Source organism: Cylas formicarius, unplaced genomic scaffold, assembly GCF_029955315.1.
Source record: "Cylas formicarius isolate icCylForm1 unplaced genomic scaffold, icCylForm1.1 PGA_scaffold_2__14_contigs__length_35257938, whole genome shotgun sequence".
NCBI lineage: Eukaryota > Metazoa > Arthropoda > Insecta > Coleoptera > Brentidae > Cylas > Cylas formicarius.
Window position 1 is genome coordinate 28,512,733 of NW_026844319.1, and position 25,970 is coordinate 28,538,702.

At 36.4% G+C, this 25,970-nt stretch overlaps 2 protein-coding genes across 8 annotated transcripts in view; one reads left to right on the plus strand and one right to left on the minus strand.

Annotated features, from left to right (window-relative positions):
• Window positions 1–19,248, plus strand: part of LOC132697777 (alpha-crystallin A chain-like) — a 43,104-nt gene extending 23,856 nt beyond the window's left edge. The window contains exon 2 of the mRNA XM_060663411.1: window positions 17,971–19,248. The gene's annotated coding sequence lies outside the window, so the exon portion shown is untranslated. The remainder of the gene's footprint in view (window positions 1–17,970) is intronic.
• LOC132697773 (ecotropic viral integration site 5 ortholog) overlaps window positions 21–25,970 on the minus strand; it is a 49,364-nt gene continuing 23,414 nt past the window's right edge. For 2 of the 7 annotated variants that reach the window (XM_060663404.1, XM_060663401.1), the window contains exons 2-9: window positions 20,923–21,221; window positions 14,027–14,250; window positions 13,778–13,969; window positions 10,782–11,141; window positions 10,575–10,733; window positions 9,465–10,520; window positions 9,305–9,406; window positions 21–2,544 (exon numbers count right to left, since the gene is read on the minus strand). In XM_060663404.1, the coding sequence (XP_060519387.1) occupies window positions 2,341–2,544; window positions 9,305–9,406; window positions 9,465–10,520; window positions 10,575–10,733; window positions 10,782–11,141; window positions 13,778–13,969; window positions 14,027–14,250; window positions 20,923–21,148 (2,523 nt within the window). In that variant the 5' untranslated portion in view covers window positions 21,149–21,221 and the 3' untranslated portion in view covers window positions 21–2,340. Of the gene's footprint in view, window positions 2,545–6,837; window positions 6,888–9,304; window positions 9,407–9,464; window positions 10,521–10,574; window positions 10,734–10,781; window positions 11,142–13,777; window positions 13,970–14,026; window positions 14,251–16,492; window positions 16,661–20,922; window positions 21,222–25,970 lie in introns of those variants that run through there. The other 5 variants (XM_060663406.1, XM_060663403.1, XM_060663402.1 and 2 more) reach the window with 5 other exon arrangements.

Below are 25,970 nucleotides of genomic sequence, written 5' to 3' on the forward strand. Positions count from 1 at the left end.
AGTAAATAAAAGGACAGGCGCGTTGTACAAACATTTTATTAATTTATAAAAAAAAATACATCAATCAATATATTAACAAATTAGTCTATAAAATTGTTAATAGTCCTAGGAAGCCAAGTTTCCTCTCTTTTTAAAAAATAAATATCAAATATAACAAAAAAATAATAATAATGATTGAAACACTAGCGTTTGAGTATTGCCTCTAAAAGTTTTCGGAAATAATATTTTCGTCAGCAAATTAAGCAAAAAAATGGAATGTTAAAGAGTCGAAAGCACCAATTTATAAAAAAAAACTAATTATAAAAAATCACAATTTTAAAATACATTTAAGGGGTGCATGTGGTGGAGGATCTCACGCTAACAACACTTAACCCCTCCAAGACGGTGGACAGTGCGAAAATTGCGTCACAGACGCCTGACCGTAAGTCTGACTCACTGATATATCATGACTGGAAAATTTCTCATATGGACTAGCACCATATATATCGGCCATTATCCGATATATGGACAAAAAAAGAACTTTGTGTCTAAGTTGCGTGAATTTGATGACAGTCGTCAGAGTGAGAGTGTGAGTAAAGGACATGACATTGATAGAAGACTCATCTGAAGAAGAATCTTTTCACTGAAGATACAGTTCCTTTCATAATTTTCGAAACCAACAGATATGCTATACAGAAAAATGAAAATAAATGGATTGATTTAGATAAGTTTTTCACATTTCTTGGGTTGACCATGATCGTGAGTAGAAATAGAAGGCTTGAAATAAAAGAACATCGGTTAACAGATCCTCTCTTATACTCTCCAGGCTTTAGTCAAAAATGGAAAGAGACAGATACTTAAATTCTAAAAAATTTGCATTTTTCAAACAATGAGAATTACATTTGATAAAGACGAAGCTTTTTTTTTTTACCGTGAAACTAGTCTATATTGGACACACATAATGCAGAAGAAAACATTACAGGATTAAGAGTCACTGGTAATATTGTAGCTCAGCTTACGAAACCGCATCTAAATTCTCACTCCCTGTTTACAGATAATTTCTATAGCATTCCGATCTTATATCTTCTTCACGAAAAAAAAAACAAATTCTTGTGGGACTGTTAGATCTAAAAGACCTCGCATGTCGATTTTAAAGGAAAAAACAGAAAAAGACGAAATAGACTGGGGAAGTTCGGACATCTGCCAGGTTTGCCAGGTGGAAAGACAGCAAAATGGCACTTGATAAAATTGACAATACCACCTGAATGTGTGATTAACTATAATAAACAAATGGGAGCAGTAGACCGTTCGGATACGATGATGAGCAGCATTGATTGTATGCGGAAGACCTCAAAATGGTACAAAAAATTATTCTTTCATGCGTTGAATATCCGTGGGTTGAATGCATATACCATGTTTTTGTTGAAACAGACTTGCCCCTTGCAAAGTTTCAACAAAATCTTCTACATGGAATTTTCAAAAGGTTTGTAAAAATTTTATTGGCTATTATTCATATATATTGCCGATTTTTTTAAGTTCTTCTGTTTAAGGACGTTAATTTACAAATTTACAAATTAAATGCCAACAAGCGCATTAGATCCCTCAATTGGAAAGACAAAAACCGCCTCTAGAAGATGTGTTGTATGCTTACACACAACAGCAAAGGAAAAACAAAGAAAGGTTGTCAGATTTATGTGTAAGGAATGTGACAAAGACTTGAGTCATTTTTTTATAATTTTGATTTAAGAATATTTTGTATAAGTTCATTTACATCTTTTAATATTTTTCAAAAGCTTGCTAGTAAAAAGAATATATTTTAAATTAAAATAAAGTTATTAATTTTTTTAATCAAATTAAAATAAAGTTATTTGATTAAAAAAATTATCTTTTTGCGTTTTTATAAAGGGTTTCACAAGTACGTTTCTATGACCGAAGTATATATATGACATTCGTCCATAGGGCGTGTCCTATGCCGACAGCTGTTTGTGTGGCAAAATCGTGCCGTCCTGAAAGGGTTATACCGAATATCTGAGACCCACACACGGCGGGTCTATTTAGTCCACACCACGCCGACCTTACCCTCTCATAATTTCGATTTAATACTACTATTACCACAGATAAATATTATAGAGTCCTATTGGCTACCTCTCTCTTTCTCGCTAAACGACACGCCTTCCTATGGGGGGGGGGGGGATTTGTGCATTTTCCTAGTCAGTCGAAAACGTACGCCGTTACGCACCGATCTACCCTGCGTAGGCTCCACATCGAATAAATAGCGTTAAAAAAAATTAAGTACTCGGAGATATTGCGCACGTTAACGAGTTAATACGTCTTATTTAGTCCTCAAACCTATCGAGCCAGTCACCGGGCCGGTTCCTTCTGTCCCGGTTCGGCAAAGATGGCGTCCGGTAGTCCGGACGGCGATTCGGGGGCCAAGTTTAACCTCAAAGAGGGATCGTCCGCTCGGAATTTGCTATCGTCGTCCGTGCTGTCTATCGAAAGGGAACGGTCAGAGTGCAGGCGAGAAGTGCCACTTATCGCTGACCTACGCTCGAGCCTTATGACCTGCGGACACAAACGAGGGCTCAATTATCGGGCGACTGGCGAGCTAGTTTGCGCTTAAATGACCACATGGTCACGTGCACTCTGGTATACTCACTACGGAGGGTCCAAAAGGAGAAGGCAATAAATATACTTAATACTTAACACGGTGGGCCAGGATGACCCGAAAAGTTTGAACAAACTCCAAATTTTACTACAACATTAAGCAAGCAGGCTTTGAAACTATCTAAAAACAATTAAATCGCGGGATAAACATATCTATGGTAACCGTAAATATTTCAAAAGCTGTCCAAGTTCTGCGTAAATACCCTTTTTAAATTTAGGCTACTTATACCAATAAGAACGAAACAATTTTGTTTTTTGGATTTCATGTGACCGCTGTTATTGTGTATTACCTAAAGTAAGTTCTTTAATTTTGTTTGGAGATATCTCAAAAATCGAGCAAAACGGTATCACTCTACTTCATTCTGCCTGCGCGTTTTCTTGTGGTAAAGGAACGCATCGTTTTTCTATCGTCCTCCTGCGGACCACTATGGAACTTTCTCAAAATCGATGTAATTTAATTGTAACGCAATTAAATTATGCCATGTTTTATAGTTTTTCAAGTACAACTGATAATTTATTCACGAAAATGGCAATTTTGAGGGTTTTTTTAGATTTTTTTAACCATAATCGACGCACCCTGTACATATATTGAAAAAAATCCGGAAATGGATGTTCTACGTTTCATAGTCATAGAAAATCAATGATGTCAACGCGCCTTTACAGCCCTCGGAATAGTAATTTTCATATAGATTTTTTCAAATTTCTCGAGAAGTGTGTGTGATCGATGAAAACCGCAACTACAAAAATTGTAGCCCTTGATGCGGCCTATGACACTGTTTGCAGCCATTAGCCATATTTTTTACGATTTTTGATTTGCGGTCAATAATTTTCTCTGGAAGAGAACAATTTTCAATGCCTTTTAGATTTTTGAAAAAATGCTGGAAATAAATGTTATAGCACTGGATCCTCCGCGTCTGCCAGTTAAAAAATTTTTTTGTTTTTCTGGAAGCCAAAATTACCAAAAAAAAAAAAAAAATCGAAAGTTAAAAAAATACTTTGCGGTACTTAATTGCGCTAGACTTTCATAGTTTAAATGTGGGTCTGAACTTCTATTTCTCCGCCAAATCTGAAGTCGGTAGCTGCAAATTTAGTGGACCTATTACGTTTTTTAATATCATACCTTGAATACAAAAGTTTTAGCTGTATATGCGAGCTTAAAGAAACTGATATCTGAAACACAGTTATCGCCAATTTTCAATAATAGGAGGACAATTTTTCAGTTTTGTTTTAATTTAAAAATTGTCTTATTCTTCTTCTATCTTCTGCGTGGTCCTGTTCAAGGATTTTTTCGATTCCATAAATATTTATCGAGAAATGATCTTTTCCTTAGACCCTTGCAAACGCAGTTTATATTTTAAAAAAAATACATCCCGACCTCCAACTCCCCCAACTTCAATAGGTTGCGTTAAGGGACCAAACGCTATTTGCCTGCCAAATTTGAAGGATAGCTTACGCAAAATCAAAGCTTTAAATAAAAACAGATTTAGTCCCCAAGCTTTAAATTTGCTAGAGCCCTTCAAAGAAAATATTAATATCCTGAGGGAATCAGATGAACGCAGCGACTCTTGTTATATTATTATTATTATTATTATTATTCACACCGCTTCCTAAAAAACTAACAGATTTGCCATTTTCCCAGAATAAAGAATACAAGGTGATATTTTTCTACATTATTTACTCGCATCTTCTATTTAATAAATAAATGCGGCATAAACACAGTGAAGCATTAATTTATTTCCCCTTTTCACGAACTTCATAGCGCAGGTACTCTAATTTTACAAATCTAGTATTTTCTCTTTAGTTTGGCCTTTACTTGCTATATCACATGATTTCCGGCAAAAAATAGACTTTCAATAATTTTTCAAACTTTTCGAGTCATCTCAGCTGGGTTTTCAATTATTTTTGAGTTACGTCGTGCCAGGTGGTAAGACTACGGCCATTTATTCATTTGCCCATTAATGAAAAACAACGAAAAATATTACAAAAAAGTCATGTTTACTTTGAAAAAACTACTTTCCAATTTATTAAAACAAAAATCACTGGTCCTAACCTCACTTTTGTTTGTTATTGAGTTTATTTTGTCAATAGTCAATAGTGCCAATGTTTTGTGGGAGCACAGAACAAGTGTGTACAAATAATGCTTTATAGTTTATATGAATCACCTGCCTCAGAACTTAAACCAAGTCCTAGTAATTCAAGAATTGTATAGAAAAAAGAAAGAAACAATATTAAAATTTACGTTTCAAAAGGGGTCACCGCTGTGAAACTTTTTTCATAATTTTACAAAAAAATCGCCTGAATAGAACACTTCCAGAGTTGGCGTATGATTTTGGTGTCTCAAAGTAATACTAGTGGAATTTTTGCTAAAACAACATGACCGACTTTCAACTTTCTCGGCTTCGCTAAGGATATTTCTCCTCTTTTTAAGCCCTCAATACACTGTTTCAACTAAACTCTTAATGCATCGATATATCTTCTGTTAAGTTTAAAAATGCACAGAATAGAAATCAAATATTAAATAGGCCAGGTGTTAAAAATTGAGTTTTTGATATTCTGAACTTTATTCATACTTTTTATATTTGAAAGTTCAGAATTTTTAATTGCCTTGCTCTGAAGTCCATTACGAAACAACGCGTGGTCATTTCTCTTGATTTTATAACCATCACAATGATCTAACTAACGATTTTAAGAATAATACAAGATGAAGCGTTAACTAGAGTAAGCTTTATAAAGTAACTAGGAGCTCTTATGCGAAAAGCTATTTGTATATAAGAATGAACCTCAAAAGAAAGCCAATTAAGGATGTTAATTAAGGCATGCACAATTACATTATATCACGGCCTTCATATTATACCACAAATGATCTTTGAGTTACATTCGGCTTTATAAAATATATAAGAAAAGAGAATAATAAAACTGATTGAGGATTGTGCTATTAAGTTTTTTCACAACCATCGTACTATAGCTTAAGTGCTTTTTAAATTACATCCACTTTATAAAATACGTTGATATACACTATTTGTAGATAAAAATAAACCCCAAAAGATTATAGTAATGCTGATTGAGGATTGTAGTATTATCTCACAATCTTCGTATTATAGCACCAGTGCTCTTTAAATTGCATCCAGCTTTATAAAATAGATTTATATACACTATTTATAGATTAAAAATAAACCACAATAGAGAATAATAAAACTGATTGAGGATTGTGCTGTCACGTTTTCTCACAACCATCGTATTATAGCACGAGTGCTTTTAAAATACATTTATAAACACTGTTTCTAGATAAAAATAAACCTTAATATATTATAGTAAAGCTGATTGAGGATTGTAGTAATATCTCAAAATCTTCGTATTATCGCACCAGCGTTTTTTAAATTACATCAGTAGATACAAAAAGAGAAATCAGACATAACCCAAAAACGCACCCCCAGCCTCAATCCATCGGCATCAGGGTGTCCGGCCACGAATAGGAATAATAACTAATAGCGTTTTTGAAGCACATGTTTTGCACTATCGCCGTCAATAAAACAAACTGAGCACTTAACAGAGCCATGTTTTTCGACCCTAGATCGCCGAGGGTCTTTTTATAACGCTCAAACAAAACCGACATTTATTTTTTTAGGTTATGTTCGTTTGAACTCTCTTTATGTATCTACTTACATCCAGCTTTATTAAATACATTTATATACACTATTTCTAGACGAGAATGAACCCCAAGAGATTATAGTAAAGATGATTGAGGATTGTAGTATTATCTTACAATCTTCGTATTATAGCACGAGTACTTTTTAAATTACATCCAGCTTTATAAAATACATAAGTAGATGATGTGAAATACTATTGGTAGATAAGAATGAACCCCACAAGTGTACAGTATAGCTTATTGAAGATTGTACCATTCGCGCTGCTGAATTTTGACACTAGTTTAGACAACGTTTATGTTTTGCCGCTATGTGAAACATCGCAAACAAAGAAAAAGCAAGTAATAAAAAAAACAAATAATCAGCCAAAATACCGACCAATATTTCTACCATGTCAGGTGCTTTGAAGAAAGATGATGGTTACGTCAACTACATAGAAACTAACTACAGAGATTTCCGACTAATACACAATCACGTATTTGTATTCTAAACGCATGCAACACCGCGAGAAAGCCACAAACAACACGATGGGTGTTGAAACACTTACTCGAGCCACTTCCAAGGCTCTGTGTCCGGGCTCGTTATCGGCGTCGGAAACTAAATTTAAATCCCATTAGTGTTAGTCTGGTCCTACCACCGGATTTAATTCGTCTTAACCCATTAGCAACCATTTGATAATGTTTTAAAGATTTTTTTTATACCATTTGGAATCCAGAAATTTCTTATTTTAGCTGGGATACTTATTATTGATGTTTGTTTTTGTTGTAAAGGATTTAGGTTTTCGCGGCACAGGAACTGTTGGTCTATAAATGATTTAAATGATAATAAATGTTAACCAAAACGAATTTGAAAAGGTCAACTTCCAGACATAAAGTAACTGAGGGAGTCGGGTATAATCAAAGGGTATTTTGCGAGGTGTAAGAACACAATGCCTTTTGGTGTAGAACGCAGAGGAATTGAATTATTGGATTGAATATGGCACTGTATGGAATTGTGGGCACTGTAAAAGAATTATCAAGCAATTTATCGAGGTTATCGTATCCGCGCCGATTGCGAAAAATTTTATTAATATCAAGTTAAACGTATGTTACAATATTGAAGATACATAAATAGTTATTTGTTGTATTTAATTGCGTCAATTTATCTGGATTTTTTACTTTTTTTGTTTTAATATCAAGCAAAAGCACTTCCAGAGTAATTTAAAAAAACAATTATGAGGATGAACTATTTTTGAACCGAAGAAAAATACCCTATATATCACGAATTCGGAGCTTTTATTACGAAACCAAAACAACAGCTATGCAGCCATGCAGATGATACTTCAGATTGGGCGTTTCGGAAGTAACTTTTTTTATTAGGGGAAGTATCGCGCGATATGAGAGTTTGGTTTTTCCATATATTGAATAAACCGAAAACAAGTTTATAGTTTATAGTTTTTTAAATTGAACTTGTTAGATTTAACTTAAAACATTTTGTTTTTTTTTTGACAATCATCTATTTTGTTTTTAAATACTAACCCGGATTTTTTATTTCGGATAAAATACATAGAGATGAGAATGAAGCCCAATTTGTTTTTTTTTTGGGCTTTGTTTTTAAAAATTGACCTGCATTTTTGTTCGGATATTGAGAGCTTCTGGCGCTCATTCCCAAAACTTATTCGATTTTTTTTACCCTTATTTTCGGGGATCAAAGGTTTATAATGAGAAGTTTCTAATTTCTTTTTTTTTAAATATAAATGGAAAAATTTAGAGAAAAAAAATTAAATTAAGGCGTTAAGTGCGTCTTCGATTTCATAGGATTTTAAAACTTCAAAAACTATCAAAAACATATTTATTGTTTTTGTTTACTGTACCATATTTTTAATAAAAGGCTTATGTTTATTCCGTATGTCAAAGGACATGTCATAATTTGCAGCGGAACAAAAGCATGTAGATGTCAACCCTATGAAAGCAGAACTAATTGTACTGACTTCTAAGTTAGTTTTGGATGCTTTATATATTTTTCCATTTGGTTGGGACGGGTATATGAAATCAAAAAGAAATTTGTAAGATCAGGACTAAGAGGCATTATATGAAAATTTGGGAGGCATTTGGTATACATAAAATGATAATGTTTTCACAAAAACTTTTTATAGTTGATTCTTTTGTAATTTGGTAATTGCTTCCACTTAACTTTTGAGAAGTGCTCTACCCTGCCAGATTCTTGTTTATGGTTCAGCGTCATTTTAAAAACTAAACGGGTCTCGCGATTTGTTTGTGTTCGAAACTGACATCACCGCGATAGAACATTGTGCAAGAGAAATACAAATGAAAAAGATTCGCAATAAGACAATTGCGATTTATACCGATAGGCGATAAAAGATCCAGCAGAATCACATTGAAGTAGCCCGGGAGGACTCATCAAGGTGAAACTTTGAACCAGAATCCCCCATTGCAAAACCAGCACTCACAAAATGGACGGGAGGAGAATCGCGCCAGGGCACGGACAGATCAAGGAATTTTCCAAATTTACCTAAGCCGCAAAAGAAAGACGGTTAGAACAATGGTAGGATCTATTGACTTGGACGTCTAAGTCTATTGGGAGGAAACAGTCAAAGACATATCACGTCAATGTCGGGGCCTATCAAGAGTGAGTTTCCATCTAACCAAAGCAGAGCCAATGAGCTACACTAGAGGACCCACTATCAAGGTTATAAACCTCTATAGCTGGCTGAACTGTAGAGTTAGGTATGATGGAAGAGTATTTTCTCGAAAACGCACGAAGTAATTGATTTCAATTAAATTTTCGGAAACACTGTACCCTCCCAAGATTCAATTTTTCCAAAAAACTGGAGACTCCAGCATTTTTTTTAGAGGGTTTCCAATAAAATTAGGCGTTAACGGGTTAAGAAGAAACTAGATCCGATTCGAATCACATTTGATGGTACTGTTAGTACATATATATATACACGATATTTTTTTAGTAAGGCGTAAAGCGAGTGCTCAATTAAAAAATGGACGGCCCGATATATTTACCTCGGCCTGGAGGTCGGCCACCTTGTCCTGGAGCTCCCTGACTCGGTCCCCCTCGTCCACCGAGTGGATGCGCAGTTCTCCTTCGGTCGCGATTTCCTGACTCTGCGAAAACGAAACGCCGTCATTGTCGCCTGTTAGCCGCGTCGACTAGAAACCAAACCTTCAACTCGAGCTGGCTCATTTTCTGCGTCAGTTCCGCGATCGCCTGCGTTTTCTCCGCGTCGCTGATCTTCGCCCTCATCAGCTCGTCCTGCATCTTGCTCTCGAGATCCGCGTAGCGTCGCTGCTCTTCCAACAGACGTGCGGCCGCCTCCCTATCCCGCATCTCGGCCGATTCGAGCGCCTCGCGTTGCTTCTTGATCTCCTCGTCCTGTCTGCGCAGCTGGTTGGTGCCCACTTGCACCTGCGTCTCCAGCTCCATCACTTTCAACCTTAGCTCTTTGACTTCCGTCAGCGTTTCCATCTCCCTGATACGCGTGGTCATCAGTTCCTCTTCCAGCTTTTGGGTCTCGCCGTGTCTGTTCTCCCAGAACAGCAGCTTCTTGGGCGTGCTGTGCGCCTCGCTCAACGCGGTCGGCTCCTGCCTGTGTTCCTGCAGGTGTCGCTGCCACTGGTGGCTCAGCTCCGACACCCTCTGACGTAGATCTTTTAAAGACAAGTTCGCCTCCGCTTCCCTGAGTTTCACCGCGATCAGTTCCTCTTGCAGGTGCGCGACGCTGTTATCCGGCGCGGTTTCCCTCAAAGTCTTCTTGTCCTCTTCCAATTCGTGAATGCGGGAGCGTAGGTCGCGGATCAGCGCGTCGTTCTCTGCCTCCCGCAACCTCACCTTTACCAGCTCCTCCTGCAGACACTCGATCATCTCCTCGCGCTGCTGCAACTGCTCCTGCTTCAGGGTGATCTCCTCTATGGAAGACTGTCTCGAAGTGTGCTGCAACCGTCTTTGGGTGAGGCTTAACCTAACGTAAGGCCCCGCGCTTACCGTTTCCTCCATCATCAATGACAGAGACTTGATTTTTTCGTTGGCCAACGCGAGCTGATGAGTCGTGTCCAAGTAAGTGTGCCTCAGCGCTTCCAGCTCCCTCTGCACCACGAACGTGGTCTCCTCTTCCTCCGCCCTGCTCACCTGACCTCTGACGAGCCGGTCCGCTAGAGCCTTGCTTTCTTCCTCGAGCATTTCGCATCTGTGACGTAGCTGTTTGTTTTCCGTTCTCAATCGCTGAAACGAAACGATATCGTAATTACGGCTTAGTTTCACACTGTTTCGCGGCACCTTCAACTCGGTCATTTCCTCCTGTTCTTTACTCTTGATCACGTGGTACTCCTTTTCCAGCTTTTTCATTTTCTTCGGGTTGTACTTCATGCCGTAAGCCAGCTGAAGCAGTCCTTCGGGATCGGCTTCCGCTTTCGCGGGGAGCTCCTTCTGGAAATACTGCAACCGCATTTTACGTTAGCACGTAAGACAAGAAACGCGAATCACCTTCAGCATTCCTTCCATGTCGAGGGACATCAGTTCGTCCTTGCCCAACGTCAGCATCGCCAATGCGACTTTGAATATAATCTCCATGCCTTCGGATAAGAAAACGTCCATTATTCGGCAGGCAAGGGGCAGACTCAGCGCGGTCGTGAACAAGGTGAGGAACCAGCTGGACGCGTACATGGAGGTGTGGAAATTCTGAGACTGGAAATGTTGGTTAAGGTCGGGTAGGTATTCGGCCACCAAGTTTTCCAGCTGGAACATGCACACGCCCAACTCGGCCATGCTGGGCTTGAACATGTCGCGCATCCGGTAGTCCTGCATGATCTTGACCACCACCGCGAAGGCTTCTTCTTCCGGCATCTACCGACATGATTGAAAACCTCACTAAGACACCCAGTAAAGTAGATCTTCTACTTTAGTGCTTTCTGCAGGTGCTAACATGCAGAGTTAGTCAACGAAAAAAAAGTCTATTCTTTAAAAAGGTTCCAATTTCGTCCTTGCCCCACGTATTATCCCAATCTATCCTAAACAAACTGCCGTCTCAAACAGCTAATGAAATCCGATTTGAAACCGCAAAAATCCTTACAAAAATCAAAACCTCCTAAATCTAATATTGCAAAGCCTGAACGCATTGCCCGATAATCTAATCCCGACATCGTAATCCTAAAGGCAGATAAAGGAAATGCTACGGTGGTCATGAACACAAATGATTATCAGGAAAAGATTCAAGATATTCTTACAGACGGATCATATCGTTAACTTAAAAAAGATCCCACGTCATCTATGGAAGGCAACCTTATTATTAAAGCTTCGCCCTTATCAGACTCCGTGAAAAAATCTGTCAACCGTCATGCCATGAAAATTCCTCGCCTCTATGGACTCCCAAAGATTCACAAACCAGGATTACCCCTTCGACCTATTGTCAGCACCATTGGTTCTCTAGCATAATATCTAGGTTGCTTATTAAAACCCCTTTCAGGGAAAACTGATGGTTTCCTACTTAGTTCCTTTCACTTCATTGACCAATTAAAAAGCTTTACATTAGATAAGATAGATTCGACGTACCATTCCTCTTTGATAAAATTCCTATTCCTGAAACTCTCAATATCATTTCGGATATATGAAAGTCCGAGAATCTGGAACCAACTTTAATTGAAAAATGCTCGTGTGGAACATATTGTTCTTATAACGGTCAAATTTTTGAACAAACGTCGGGAACAACTATGGGTTCACGATGAATATCACTAGTCATCGCGAATATATTTATGGAAGGCTTTGAGAAGAAAGCTCTCGACATCTTTCATCTAAAACCAAAATTATGGGAACGCTACGTCCAATAGCAATGAGGCCGAAAGCAATCCTACACTTGCCACTGTAGTCCTTCCTTACATTCAAAATATCACTGATCACATATCAAAAGTTCTAAAGAAGCATAACGTCAAAACCAGATTTACCACTTTTCCAAAAATCTCTCAACATCTTTGGTCCGTGAAAGATGAAATTCCTTTTGAAATGCCAGGAGTTTACAGCATTCCATGCATATGCGGCAAAGAATACATCGAAGTCATCGGACGAAAAATATCAACTAGGTTCAAAGAACACAAAAGAGCTTTACGACTAAGACAAATAAACTTATCAGTTGTTGTCGAACACACTCATGAAACCGGACAGAAAATTTTATTCGAGAAAACTAAAATTCTTGCATGTAATCCATTCTTCTACCGACAGTCTATAGAAATTTAGAAACAACCTAACAATCTTAACCGCGACTCATGGTTTTATTTATTATTATTATTACTATTTTTATTTTATGGAAACGGTGTCTATGCTCCTCATTTAGCTCCGCCCCCCTCAAACAATATATAATAATGCGAGCTCTGAAGAAGCCAACAGGATAATTGGCGAAACGTTAGCTAGTTCGACTCAGTAAAAACCGACGCAGGATGAATCCAGAAGTTTTGTAAAAAGTATTACAGTAGCCTGTGGAAGTTTCTTTGAAAAAAAAAATAAAAAAGACAATGGAAGTTCTACTATCCTTATAATATAATATATCCTTTATGTGCCAAAAAAAAAATTATTTCATGAATCACACCACAAATCAAAAAGAACCGACTCTCGATTATAATAATCGTTCACCAACACCTTTCTTTCTAATAAAAAAATGTTGGCAAGCGGGCCCTAGAGCATTGAGCCTAGAAGCGCGCTAATATATCGCCTAATTATTAATTGTGTTGTGGTGAGTATACTGCCGCTAAAGCTTAATTTGCAACTTGTTGAAACACACGACTGAACGCAAGTTTGCCCCCCCCCCGCGGGCGGGGGGGGAGAAGAGAAAAGAAGACCCAAACCCAAATCGACGGCGAAGAACATAACATAACACTAAAGATAAATCAAAATAGGTACTGAATATTTATTCCGAAAGTAGATTTTGTCAGATAGTCCTGATTTGACTGGACTATTCCGTAAATGATCTCCTAAATAATAAATAAATAATCTCCATTGGCCACATCTGGTTTTGGATTTAAAATTGGCTTTAATTAACCGACTTTAAGTTTTTTGTTTTAATGTGATAATCAAATGAGACTTGTCAAAAGTCAATTCTAAATTTTTTGGGTCCGTTTTTCCATGTTCCGAATTCCACGTTCCATGTTTTTGTTGAAATTCTGCAATGGATCGCCGGTAAACTGTTTAAGCTTAGAAGGTGTTACATTACTGACCCCTGTGGAACGCCTTGCTTGATCAACTTAAATTTGTTAGTTTCTACTAAACAGTTCGTTGTTGTACTTTGTCCTTTATAAGATTTGAGGAATTATTTGAGGATTACAATCCACTAGTATTTAAACCAAATAAATTCTTGTTCTGCTGCCATCTGTAGATAAGTTGCCAAACTAAATATCGATTATTTGGTTAGTAATCTGTAGTTTCGTCCAGTTTCCGCCAGGTCGCAAGGGAAAGCGTAGAAGCAATGAAAAAATACACTACTATCGCCGACGAACCTGCATTAGTAAGAGTCCCACAATAAATCCGGAACCCTGACAGTATCCCACCTCCCTGTCGTGCAAGGAATACGCCTTGATGACGTTGAATAGGGACTCCTGCCCCAGGCCATCTTTTTCCTTGAAAAAATCGTGTTCCGGATAAGTACGCGCGATATCCCGCCTGATCACTTTTTCGCAGGGCGATTTCGTCTGTAAGTGAACGGCCGATTAAAATACACCCGACGTTTCGTTCTATAGGTTTCGTACCTTGATGTACTCAGCGTAGAGCTTCTTCTCGGGCGCTTCAGCCGCCGAACACAATAATTGCCAAACGATGGCCCTGAAATGCAAAGGAATTCCCCTACGGACCAGTTCCTTGATTTGAGGCGTCTGCTTCTTCCAGTTGTTCTCCCAATCGTTGACGATTTGACTCCAGCGCGCCCACAATTCTTCAGCACCCTCTTCGCCCCTCTCGTTGGTCGAACTGGCACCTGGAATCACAGTAACAGTGATGTGATATCACAAAAATTCGAAACACTCGCGCTAAAAATATTTCTAGGCCCGGTCATGGCTGCACGATGGACGCTGCCACACGGAGAGACGGCTGGAATATTTAACCCCTTTCGCGAGAGGGCGCTGGTCAGTAGAAAACTGAAGCCGAGAAGAGTTCAAATTATATAGCTACTAGACAAGTAGAAACTACAGAAACTCATGAAGCAAAACACGGGGAGACGGCTGGAACATTCGACCCCTTTCGCGAGAGGGCGCTGGTCAGTAAAAAACTGAAACAGATTTTTCTAAGCTAAGCTAAGCTAAGCAATTACTACTGTCACGGAACAGTCGCGGTTGTTTTTATTCCAGGTGTTAATATGTCCGTACCTTTTTCGTGTTTTTGTGATAAAAAATGCCCACCCCATAGGAAACCTTGCGTGTGAATATCGTTTTTGAAATTGTGTGGATAAAGTTTCTGCAAAAATGTTTTTTTACGATGCATATGTTTTGTCGGTGTATAAGAAACATCTATAATACCAATACTAGAAACGAGAGAAATGAGTATCTTCCCTTGAAGTGCTAAAGAAAATATACTAATTAATTATATTAATTTATTAATTTTCCATGACGAACTGGTTTTATAATGGTCTTTAATTTTCTGGCACTTTTCATAATTATATGAACATTGAACATTCTTCCCAATTAGATGTTTCTAGCATCTCAAAGTTACATTTAGATTTTTAAAAGCCATCTTTCCTATGAGTTTATGAAAACTAACGCTTTGCGCCGATTAGGAAGCAAAAAAAAAAAATCGGCAAAAATAGCGTACATGAAAAAATACATGTAGGAATTACATCGGGGTATTATATCTTTAAAATAAGTAGTGTCATGTCTTTGCTATTTTAAAAATACCAAATATTGCCAACAAGCGGCAGTTGGAAATTCCACAAAACTTTAAACGTAATATATAGGGTGTACTATTTAAAATAACATAATTGATGTCGGGCGGGACACTTTTTGGACACCCTGTATCAACAAAATTATAATATTTTTAATCTTTTTTAATTGTTTGTTTGTAAATGTTTGTGTAAGTCAATTTTTCAGTTAAATGTCAAATATATAGCCTTCACTGTTTCCCTAAAATCCTTTTAGATCCTCATATCTGTCGTACTTGATGTGATTTCGTGAACGAGCAAGTTTGTGAGTACGTTACGGACATATTGACGCATACCACAAAATCATAGCCACCTGCGGCGCATCAATTTTTACCGCAATAGGGCGCCTATATTTTATCTTATAGCTATATGGTGCAAATATAAATAATGAACTTCAATGTATAAGGCGAAGCCGCGTGTAAATAGTAAGTGACTTTGTTATCTTGGAATTTTTAGGCAGGGTTGCTTGTTTAGTAGAATTACACGGATAGCTCTATATAAAGTCCGCGGATTTGTTTCAAAAACGATGAAAATGATAATTTTTGAACTACGAATTTTAAGAAAATAAAAATACTGCAAATAACATGCAAAGAAGAGTGTTTGCAGAATCAACGGACAACCTTTTGAGCATCTTTTGCAATTTATTGATAGTTATTTTCATTCTTAGCTTTTTTAAAATATCCCGAGGTTAATCATTAATGAGGTTGTCGTTTTTCAAGATACATCGTTCATTTTGAACGACACACTAGTGCAATAGATTCATAACTTACGGATCTATGATAAGTTTGACCTTTAGTAAATAAAAATTGTGACTGTACCGTGTAAATGTACGCCACTGGCGTTAGTTTAATTTCCATGCTTTCCTGAGATATGGCGACTATTACCTTTCGTATAAAAAAATAAAAACTATTTTAATGCACGTCCAGTATTCATAAAAATATTTTTCTCCGTTCCCATATATGCGAATAATAAAAAAAAACAGACACAACTTTGTATTAATCACAGGAAAAATTTACAAAAACTTCTAATGTAAGTGATGGAACTGTTGGCGAAAATAAGTATTTTGCACAATGCTATAGGCAACACCTTATGGATGAATCATGTATTTATAGTTGCATATCGTTATGTAGATACATGCGCTTTGTGTTGCCAGCAGTGTAAGTCCATGGCACGGACGCAAATATTTTAATCGATTTAAAAAAAAAATTATAACATATATAACAATAAAAACGATAAAATAAAGCGCACTGGTATAATTTATTCGTTAAGGAGCGTATTAAAATGAACAGCACACAGTGAAACTCACCCAGAGCAACGAAAAACACGGAATTGGCGACGACCCTTACGGTTTCGTCGTCGGCCATCACCGGCGTTTTTTACCGCCAAAGTCGCGTTTTACCATGTTATTTCACTAACGCGCGAATTAACCCGTCAAAACGACGATTAAAAAGTTTCACCCAAGTAAACGCGTTCGAGCAATTTTTTTATCGCGAAAAGTTAAAACGTTATCGCGCAAATACTCAGTATATATGGAGTCGGCTAGATAATTAAATATTGGGCGTATGAAGGCCCCCTTACACGTTGGCAAATTCATAGATACGTAATCAAGGTTTGTTTATATTTTAAGGTTAAGCAAAATATCATGACGGGCTGAGATTTGTAATAAAAAAGTATAAGCTACCAACAAATATGACTTTGTTTTTCAAAATATTCCCCCTGATCGAGTCGGGCACTTCCAAAACATGCTTTTTAAACGCATCAATCGCTTCTTCTGGTGTCAAAAATCGTTGCCCGCGTAAGTAATTTATTCTTAATGTATGGAAAGAAAAAAAGTCAAACTTCAAAAATAAAAATCATTAATTCCACTAGGAGTACGCCATAACGAAAGTAAGCAAGACATTACAACAATAAAATATGTACCTTAAACTACGGATTATTATAATACTTTAGATATTTTGCTCACGAAGATGTAAATGCATTTTTAATAGTTTTACAGTAAAAAAAAAACATCGAAGTGTTCGTTTTTTAAAAGCGAAGTCATTTTTTTTGTCTCATTTCTATTCTAGCATTATTTTTACTTTTCAACTGTTTTAACTGTGATTTTTTATGTCGTGTATTGCTTGTTCTTACTGGTGATTAATTAATATTCTAATAATGAAATTTTTGTATTCATTAGATGATTATTTTTCTTTGCTTTTGCTAATATTTCGTGAACTTCTCCCTTGTTTATTCTATGAAATGTATTGTTTGTGAATAAACTATTATTATATTTCATAGTATTTTTTTTATATAACAGTGAGAACCTGCAATATATCAGCTAGATTCTTAATTTTTGTTGTTGCAGTAAATGATTTAAACCAATTACCTCGTGAATTTTTATTTCTACTACAAAAAACACTTTTTTGATAAATGTTTTAAGTGCACACTGAATTCCGATTCAATAAATTTTGTTTTTAAAATTCAACGAATTTTGAATTTATACGACTGGAGCGCCATCTACATTGAGATTTATGAACCTTACAGCGAATCAAGTTACAAAGATTGTTTACAAACATTGAGTTGATGAAACAGGGCGAATTCTTTTTCTAGTCATTGGCGCTCTTCAAAATTGCAGTAAAAATCCTTTCAGGCATTTCTTTTTGCCTTAAATTAGATGAACATTCATAAAAACAATTGAAAAGTCTAGTTTTAAATATTAAAAATTTTAAGCAAAAAAGTCGCCGAATCACACGTTTATTATTATTATTATTATTATTTTTATTATATTGCAGTATAATTTTGCAGGCTGCCAGCTTAAAAGGGGTCAAACATAGAGAGCTTGTATTAATAGAGGTAAAGGTTAAATTAAAAATTAACAACACGATTTGGAGCGTGTGACGTCATCGATCAATGCGACACACAAATACATGAAAAGGTGACGGATGGTAATGAGAGCCTAGCCAACTGAGATTGATGGTTGTAAACGGGACATCGTCGATACGACAGAACTTACTCAGCAACATGAAGATATCCAATAAGTCGTTCCTATTTAAAGCAAAATTTTTCATCTCGCACTCACCGCACTATTGAGTGATTATTAACCGACTGAATACTGAACGCTTATCGCTTCAAAATAAAGATAAGCCAAATATTTGTTAACAACGCGGTGCGGCGTAGAATCAGGTGTAACTTGTAATTCGAATCCTCCTTCCAAAATCTAGTTTCGCTTTACTTCGAGAAAGAATTCATCATACCTATACCCATACCCAACTCAATAAGACTTTTCTGTCTCTGCATAGTGAAAATAATAGTAATAATAATGATAATAATAATAATAATGAATGAATTCTGGCCATGCAATAATCAGATAGATTACTCTTTATGTAAATTATGCTATTTAATATGAAGAGAGAGGGAAACGTTAAAATATTTAATTTTGGGAACAGAGTGACCACGAGACTTCCCCAACATTGTTCGAACAATACGTTTTTGTTGGACAAAAACTTCACTAGCTCTGGAAGAGTTTCCCCAGCATATAATAGTTTGTTTAATACGTAGTCAATTTGGTCTGTCCAGGACAAATTACTGTCTATGAACAAACCCAAATACTTGACAACGTTAGTCTGATTAATCGATTAATCCTGCAAACACAACATCATCTCAGTCTTTGTCCCGTTCAAATAAATACCGTTACGCTCACAATATCGGGTCATACCACTTACTGCCCTAGTGGCCAAGGACGTGAGATTTTCCAGACTCATATAAGACTGCATATAAGGAAACATGATTGTCTGGGAAAGAATCAGATATATCATTAATAAATATTATAAATAATAAAGGTCCCAGTATGCTTTCCTGTGGGACACCGCTGGTGAGTTCTTTAGATGAGGATCTAATCACAGAAGTATCACTTCTAAGCACAACTCTTTGGCCACGACCTTTCAAAAAGGACTCAATCCGGGCGTAACTATTTCCCCGTAATTATTTAACATATTCAACAACAAATTGATATCAAGCACATCAAAAGCTCGCTTGAAGTCAAAAAACATACACAATGTTTTATTATTCTGATCCAGCTTCTAGACTAGTTGATTATATAAGGAAACTGAACAGTCTTAAGTAGATAATCCATCGCGAAAACCAAACTGGGAATTCGAGAAAAATTGCTCCTTCTTTAGAATTGCATCGAGCCGCACGTAAAAACACTTTTCGAATATTTTGGAAAAAACCGATAGAAGTGATATTCCACGGTAATTGGAAATTAAATGGGTATTGTTCTTCTTGTGTATAGGGACAACAATGGGGTGTTTTAAGGCTGAGGGATATACACCTTCTGAAAAGGACAGATTAATCAATAAAGTAAGAGGTTTAACTATAAAATCTGTAACACGTTTTATTAATGAACAGGGTATTTCATCGTGCCCAACTGAATCTTGTTTTGTCACTGACGAAATAATCGAAGGTCAACACCCGTGAAAGGTGGTAAGAATAGACTTCGACTTGAAGATTTTTTATTAGTTGTTTGTGTTGTTTTTATATTGTTTATTATTTCTCTCGCGGAATCCGCAAAAAAGTTGTTAAAATTTTCAGAGGTGGCGTGTAAATTGACATACTCGATACCTTCATCATCAATGAAGTAATCTGGAAACTTTTTAGAGATTTTGAGATTTGTTAACAGAGGTTGTAAGAAGTTTATTGTAAAAACTTTTTTTAACATTCTGAAGTTGTTTTTCATGGTACTTTTTTATAATTCTATATTTGGTTAAAATTTCATTACTTTGGTATATTTAAAATATTTGTGCAAGCCTCTAAGTAACTGACCCCGTTCCCTAATTTCAACGGAAAGCCACCCTTTTTAGGCCCTGTTGGCCCTATGGATGTATCTTTGATATGGAAAAGACGAGTGAAACAATTCCTGAAATTTTGTTATAGAATCAGTCAAATTTCTCTTCAGCTGTACCAACACCGTCAAACAAAAACTGCCAGTCCACCCTAGATACTTCAACCTGAAATTTATTTATGTTACTTTCAGTTTTAAAACAACGTTTGTAGAAAAAATATGGAGGAATGTTGCAAAAAGGTATAGATATAGATACAGAAATGATCAGAAAAAGCACAGGGAATAATTTCTGACTGAAAGAAAGTCAAGTCAATATTAGTAAAAATATTGTCAATTATAGACATGGACCCATTATGGTATCAGTGTATCAGATAGGTATCAGATTGTGAAAGTAACACAAGTAACAAGCCCAATATAAAAATTGGTTTCCCGCGAGGTTCTGTGTTAGGACTTATACTTTTCATAAAGCCCTCTCGTAACCGCTCAATACATGTAGTCACGTGACTCTTTTTTTTTTCTTGAGGGAGAGGGTGATTGTTGGTCGGTTGTTGCCAAGAGTTGTGGTGGATCGAATGACCTTGAGCGAACCAATTTTCGCCAATATGAACGTTAAATTTTCTTATGGGAAATTGCATGTAAAAACAGCCACCACTACTTTCTCCACTGTCTACATATTCTTCTGTTGTTGGGCAGCTTATTTTTTTCTCCTTCAAGGTAAGTACAATATCTGGTATATTATTTGGGATTGTGCGGTCGGTAAGAATCGTCCTTCCCCAATACATGCGCGCCCTTTCACGGTTGTTATTATATTATTTGCATTATTATTAAGAGGAAATGACAGTTCCTCAGAAGACACGACAAATGGTCTGCTCCTAGCAATCCTTTTAAATGACTTTGTGAGGAACAGATCGTCTTACCCGATGTGAGAGATATCTGGCTCGTGTCCGAGCTCTTTCTCGAGTGTCCCGACGCGCCGCTCAACGAGTTGAGGGACTTGGCGTCCGACTCGATCAAGCGGTTCGCCTCCTCCAGCTTGGCGAGCAGCTCCAGTTCGGGTCCCAAGAGGCCGTTGTTGTTCTCGCTGATGACCGTCGTCGAATTGGGTGGCGGACTTTCGAGTCTCATGGCTGCGGTGGGCGGCATGGCCGCTGACACGACCCCATCGGAATCGTATCCGGAGGCGAGGCAACTCAGTGACGCCCCGACTACGACGCTACTGCAAGAAATAAAATCGCTTTTCTTAATCCGACAGATTACGCCAAAGATTTTTTTATTAGTTAGTTGTCCATAAGACGGAGCGCGATCTAAGATCTTCTTTTCTTCTTTACTATTTTACTTCTTCACTACTCTTTTCGAGCAATTGAGATATTTAATGTAGCTACAAACAAACCCCGTGGCGTTTGAACGTTCAAGCACGGTTATCGGCAATCTCCGATGAGAAAAGGCAAAGATTAAGGAGGAGTTTATAGCTGAAACTTAATGCCGACCATAAAAACGTTTCTAGAGTAGTTGAGAAATTTAGGAAACCGAAGACATTATGGAGCAGGAAAAGGACTACAAGTTAAATCGATGAACAATTCTCTCTAGCAGGCAACGAAACAAAAAATGTATTAGTAGAGAACTAAGTAATCAACTTAACTCTGCTAGAAACGAAATGATTTCTATGTCATGTGCCAGATACACTGTAGATCACAGACCACACAGAAAACATTCATTAAGAAGTCTATTATCCCATTAGTTTCGAAAATTATGAGGAATTAGTATATACAAATATTGTGAATATTATTAGGGTGGTACAAAAAAGAGTGACGAATTCAAACATAGGTTTTTCTAAATGGAATTGTAATGTAATGTAATTTTTCCAATGCTTTAATTTTTTCACAGGGTGTTCAAAATAAACGAATATTGTTGAATTGTTTTTAATTGAAAAATCTCGTTTTTTTTTTCTGAAAGATTTTGCAAAAACCATCAAAATAACAAACGCAACTTTAAGCAATTTTTACAATGATCATTATATAAATAAATAACTATATACATCGTATAAATTCGTTCAACTTTAGGCAATGCAAATCCGGTTAAGAAACACAAAATTGTATATAAAAAAAAGTTGTAGATTTTTATAAGAGCTTTCAGAAAAAACAAACTTTAAAAATTAGGTGTTTTTGAGACACATTGTATAGTTTAACAGTATAGTATGGAACAAGTGTGGTAAATGGACTTTGAGTCACAATTTGATAAACCCACAATGAGATCATAAGAATAGTTACCCTCCCAACTTTTCAAAGTAGGACTAATATATTCGCCAAAAATTTAAGGGCTGGGTATCATAAAGAATTAGTCACGAAACACTAAATGTGATTATCTAGGCATCCATTGGAATTTATAGACACGCACACGCCTGGCGGCGGAACTCCCGACTAGAATACATATCTTTACATTTACGAAACTTCTGTTGGTTTCTTCAGAGCTTAAGTTACAGGGTGTTTTGTAATCGAATTTTAATAATTAAGGTGGCTATTTTTGGGTCTATTTGAAGAAGAAACGTCTTCGAGATACGGGTGGTAAAGTTTTCAAAAATAAAATATATTTTTAATGTCCGTAATCCCACTTTAATGAAAATTTACCAGTCTGCAAAATGAAGAAGTATAGCATATATCTTCATATGATGTTTTCTTTTTAAAATGGACCCAAAAAGCGTCTCCTTAATTATTGACATTCGATTAGAAAATAGCCTGATTGTTTGATTCTCATATTGGTGAAAGGTATAATACGACCAAAAATATAGTCAATGTGTCTGTCGAATAACATTCTTCTTCTTGTATTTTTGTGTCTTCTACGTGGTTCTTTGATTTTGTAAACAAAACAGTCTTTATTTAAGATTATAGATGCAATTTTGGTAGCTCTCACAACAATTTTAATTTTAAAAATACAAACTGCAAAAATAGAAAAACTTCAAAATATTCATAATATTAAACATAAACAATTCCACTGTTTATTCCAAAATTAACAAAGTGGCTCAACACATTGAAGAGGTTGGCGACCACTGCTGTAGATCATATTAGCGATAGATAAAGCTACGCCATAAGAACACAGATAAATATTCATTAGAATCTTACTTTTTTGAAGGTTAGTGTTTTTTAACACTTAAAAATATGGAGACCGTGGAATGAAGCATGAAATGATAATTTAGAACACTAACTACCTCAGCAAATAAAAAAAACGGATCCATTTGTCTTCGGATGATAAACAAATCGTTTCGAATGTTTACAATATTATAAGAAATTCAAGTGACATGATCAAAGTTCCGAAGTCAACTGTAAGAAAAATTGTTGCAAATGGGATAGTCAAGAGGAAAATGAGAGAAGATGCTGGTACTTGGCGAGTTTTAAAAGCGCAACACCCATAGTGTTTAAACCCTAGAAGAACTGCATCAAAAAAAACAAAACGTTCATGAAATCTTGAGATTACCCCCGTATCATTGTATATTCAACCCGATTGAGATGATTTGGTCCCAGTTGAAAGCGCATATAAGAAGAAATAGCACTGCAACAAAATTTAGTGATAGTACCATAAACGTAATTCGGCATGAGGTAGCTAAAATATCAGTACAAAGTTGATCTAACTGTGAAAAACAAGTAATAAAAGAAGAAAATACTTATCGAGAACGATTAGTGGCCGAGTTGATCATTGAACTAGGTGACGTCAGTAGCGATAGTGTCGATTCTTTAAGTGACTGATACTTTATTATTATTATATTTAATATTTATGTACATGTTTCAAGAATTACTAATAACCCGCTCGTCCAAGAAAAACCTGGACAATTTGGAGTTCAAAATGGCGAACGGGGGGCGCGAATTTCCGTCGGCAGTCGTTCAATTATTGGAGTTCTGGCCAAACTCAATAAAAACCGCAGCTGGAAACCCGCGCTTGCCACCATTAAGGGAACGCCGCTGATTAGAAGCTAATCTAAACCGACGGGATACCGATTAGATTAGATAATTACTCCGGAACGGTCCGGATTAAAGAAAGAAGGACCCGGGCAAACTAATAAATTATACGTCGCAAGAAGTGGGGCATCCCTCCCGGCGGCCATCGATCATTCTCTCGAGTGTCGTTATTTTTGAGTTTGTTTCCATTTTCGTCGCATTTCCCTTCGTTTTGCCGCCAAAGTTCCGGCAAAATCGCATGATTTATGTTCCAAAAATAATTTTTCAATACATTTTTCTTTTGTTGGACGCTTTTTGCTCTATATCTAAAAGGAGAGTGGTTAGAGGTTGCTCCGGCATTTCAATGGTTTTTAACAGATAAAAGAGGTCATTAAAAAGGTGTTTAAGATATTCTCGCCTTGTTAGGCATTTATTTTTTTAAGTTACTAAATAGATTTTACACCAAAACATGCGTCGAACTCAAAACATGTATTATTTTTTTTCTACTCCTGTCTGTGCAAAGCGTCACTTTACCACGTCAGTTTCGTTTCTCACGGATCCGAGTCACTTCGGACCTTTCCGGGGAGCAATCGGATGTTTTCGGAGATTTTAACGCACGGTTTGAATTTTGACGTTTGTCAGTTCTGACGGTCATTTCAGTGAATGTATTCGGGTCGTTTCAAAAATGTACCCCAAAACTAATACACAGAAAAATGTTATGCAATATCTCAGACAATTTAAATACTATGTGCTGTAAGCTACAATTAAAATCTAGTGGGCTAGTAGATAAGTAAAGTGACATTTATAATTTAAGTTTCCCACAGAAATTTTAAATACCTCTGGCATGAACTTTAGTGGTTTTTACAGTTTTTATAATAATATCTTGCCAAAACAGTCAATACAAAAAAAGAAAATTGAAAGTTAGGACCTGCTTTTTCTTGCCTATACGATCTTTTTTTTATTTATTTATTTTTTATTTTTCTTCCAATCACAGTCTTTTTCTTCAAACAAACTACTTAATGATCAATCAAAAACACAACACTTTAAAACTGTGTTTATATGAAATTTAGTAACCCGATAATCTGTTATTTTTTATTTGATAAATTATGATTTTTTCGATTTTATCGTTTATTAATTAATAAACTCGTGGGTCAAATGCCGTTTACTGCACTTGTTGCGTAAACGGTTGGTTAGTTTTATGTTTTATTTTATATTGTTATTTTATTATTAGCTAAAATTACTAAAAAAAAATCAAAAATTATAAAAAAATACTTCTACCGTGTAAATGTGGACACGGACTCTCTGCTAAATTTGAAGTTGATATCTGCAAATTTACACTTAACACATTTCTCATTTAGCACGGAATATCGGGAACACCCTGTACAATAGGTGAAAACCTTAAATACAAAAGTTTTTGCTGTCTATGCGGGCTATATCGCAATATAAAAGAAGGTGAGATCTGAATCAAAAGACTTTCAGTTATAACCAATTTTCAATAATAGGTGGACCCGTTTTTCAGTTTTTTTTGAATTTGCGGCGCACCCAGTATATTATTGAAAAATTGTCAAAAATAAAAGTTTATGGAGCCGTATCTTCTGCGTCTTCTGATTCAAGGAATTTTTCTGGTCTCGAAAACGATTTCTGAAAAATAAAGTTTTTTATAGACGCGCTTTTTATGTTGTTTATAATACTTCCCGACCCCCCACCCCTTCCCATTTTCTATAGGTTCGTCACGTGACAAAGCTGCATATATGTGCCAAATATGAAATCGATAGCTTCAAATTTCGGGCACTTATCGTGTTTCATAGCAATGTCCAAAAAACAGTCGAAAAAAAGATGGATACCGGCGTCGAATCAGACCCATTTCTTACAAGCTTATGTGCCTCGTGGAGGGTTAAAAAGGAAGGCAAATTTTAATTGTGTAGCTCCAACGGTTCGAAGGTTATTCAGAAAAAACCAAAAGGCGAGAACTAACAACAGACAAACAAACAAACAAAATTTTTTTTTCGACGGTGATTATTTTTATACCATCGGCGATC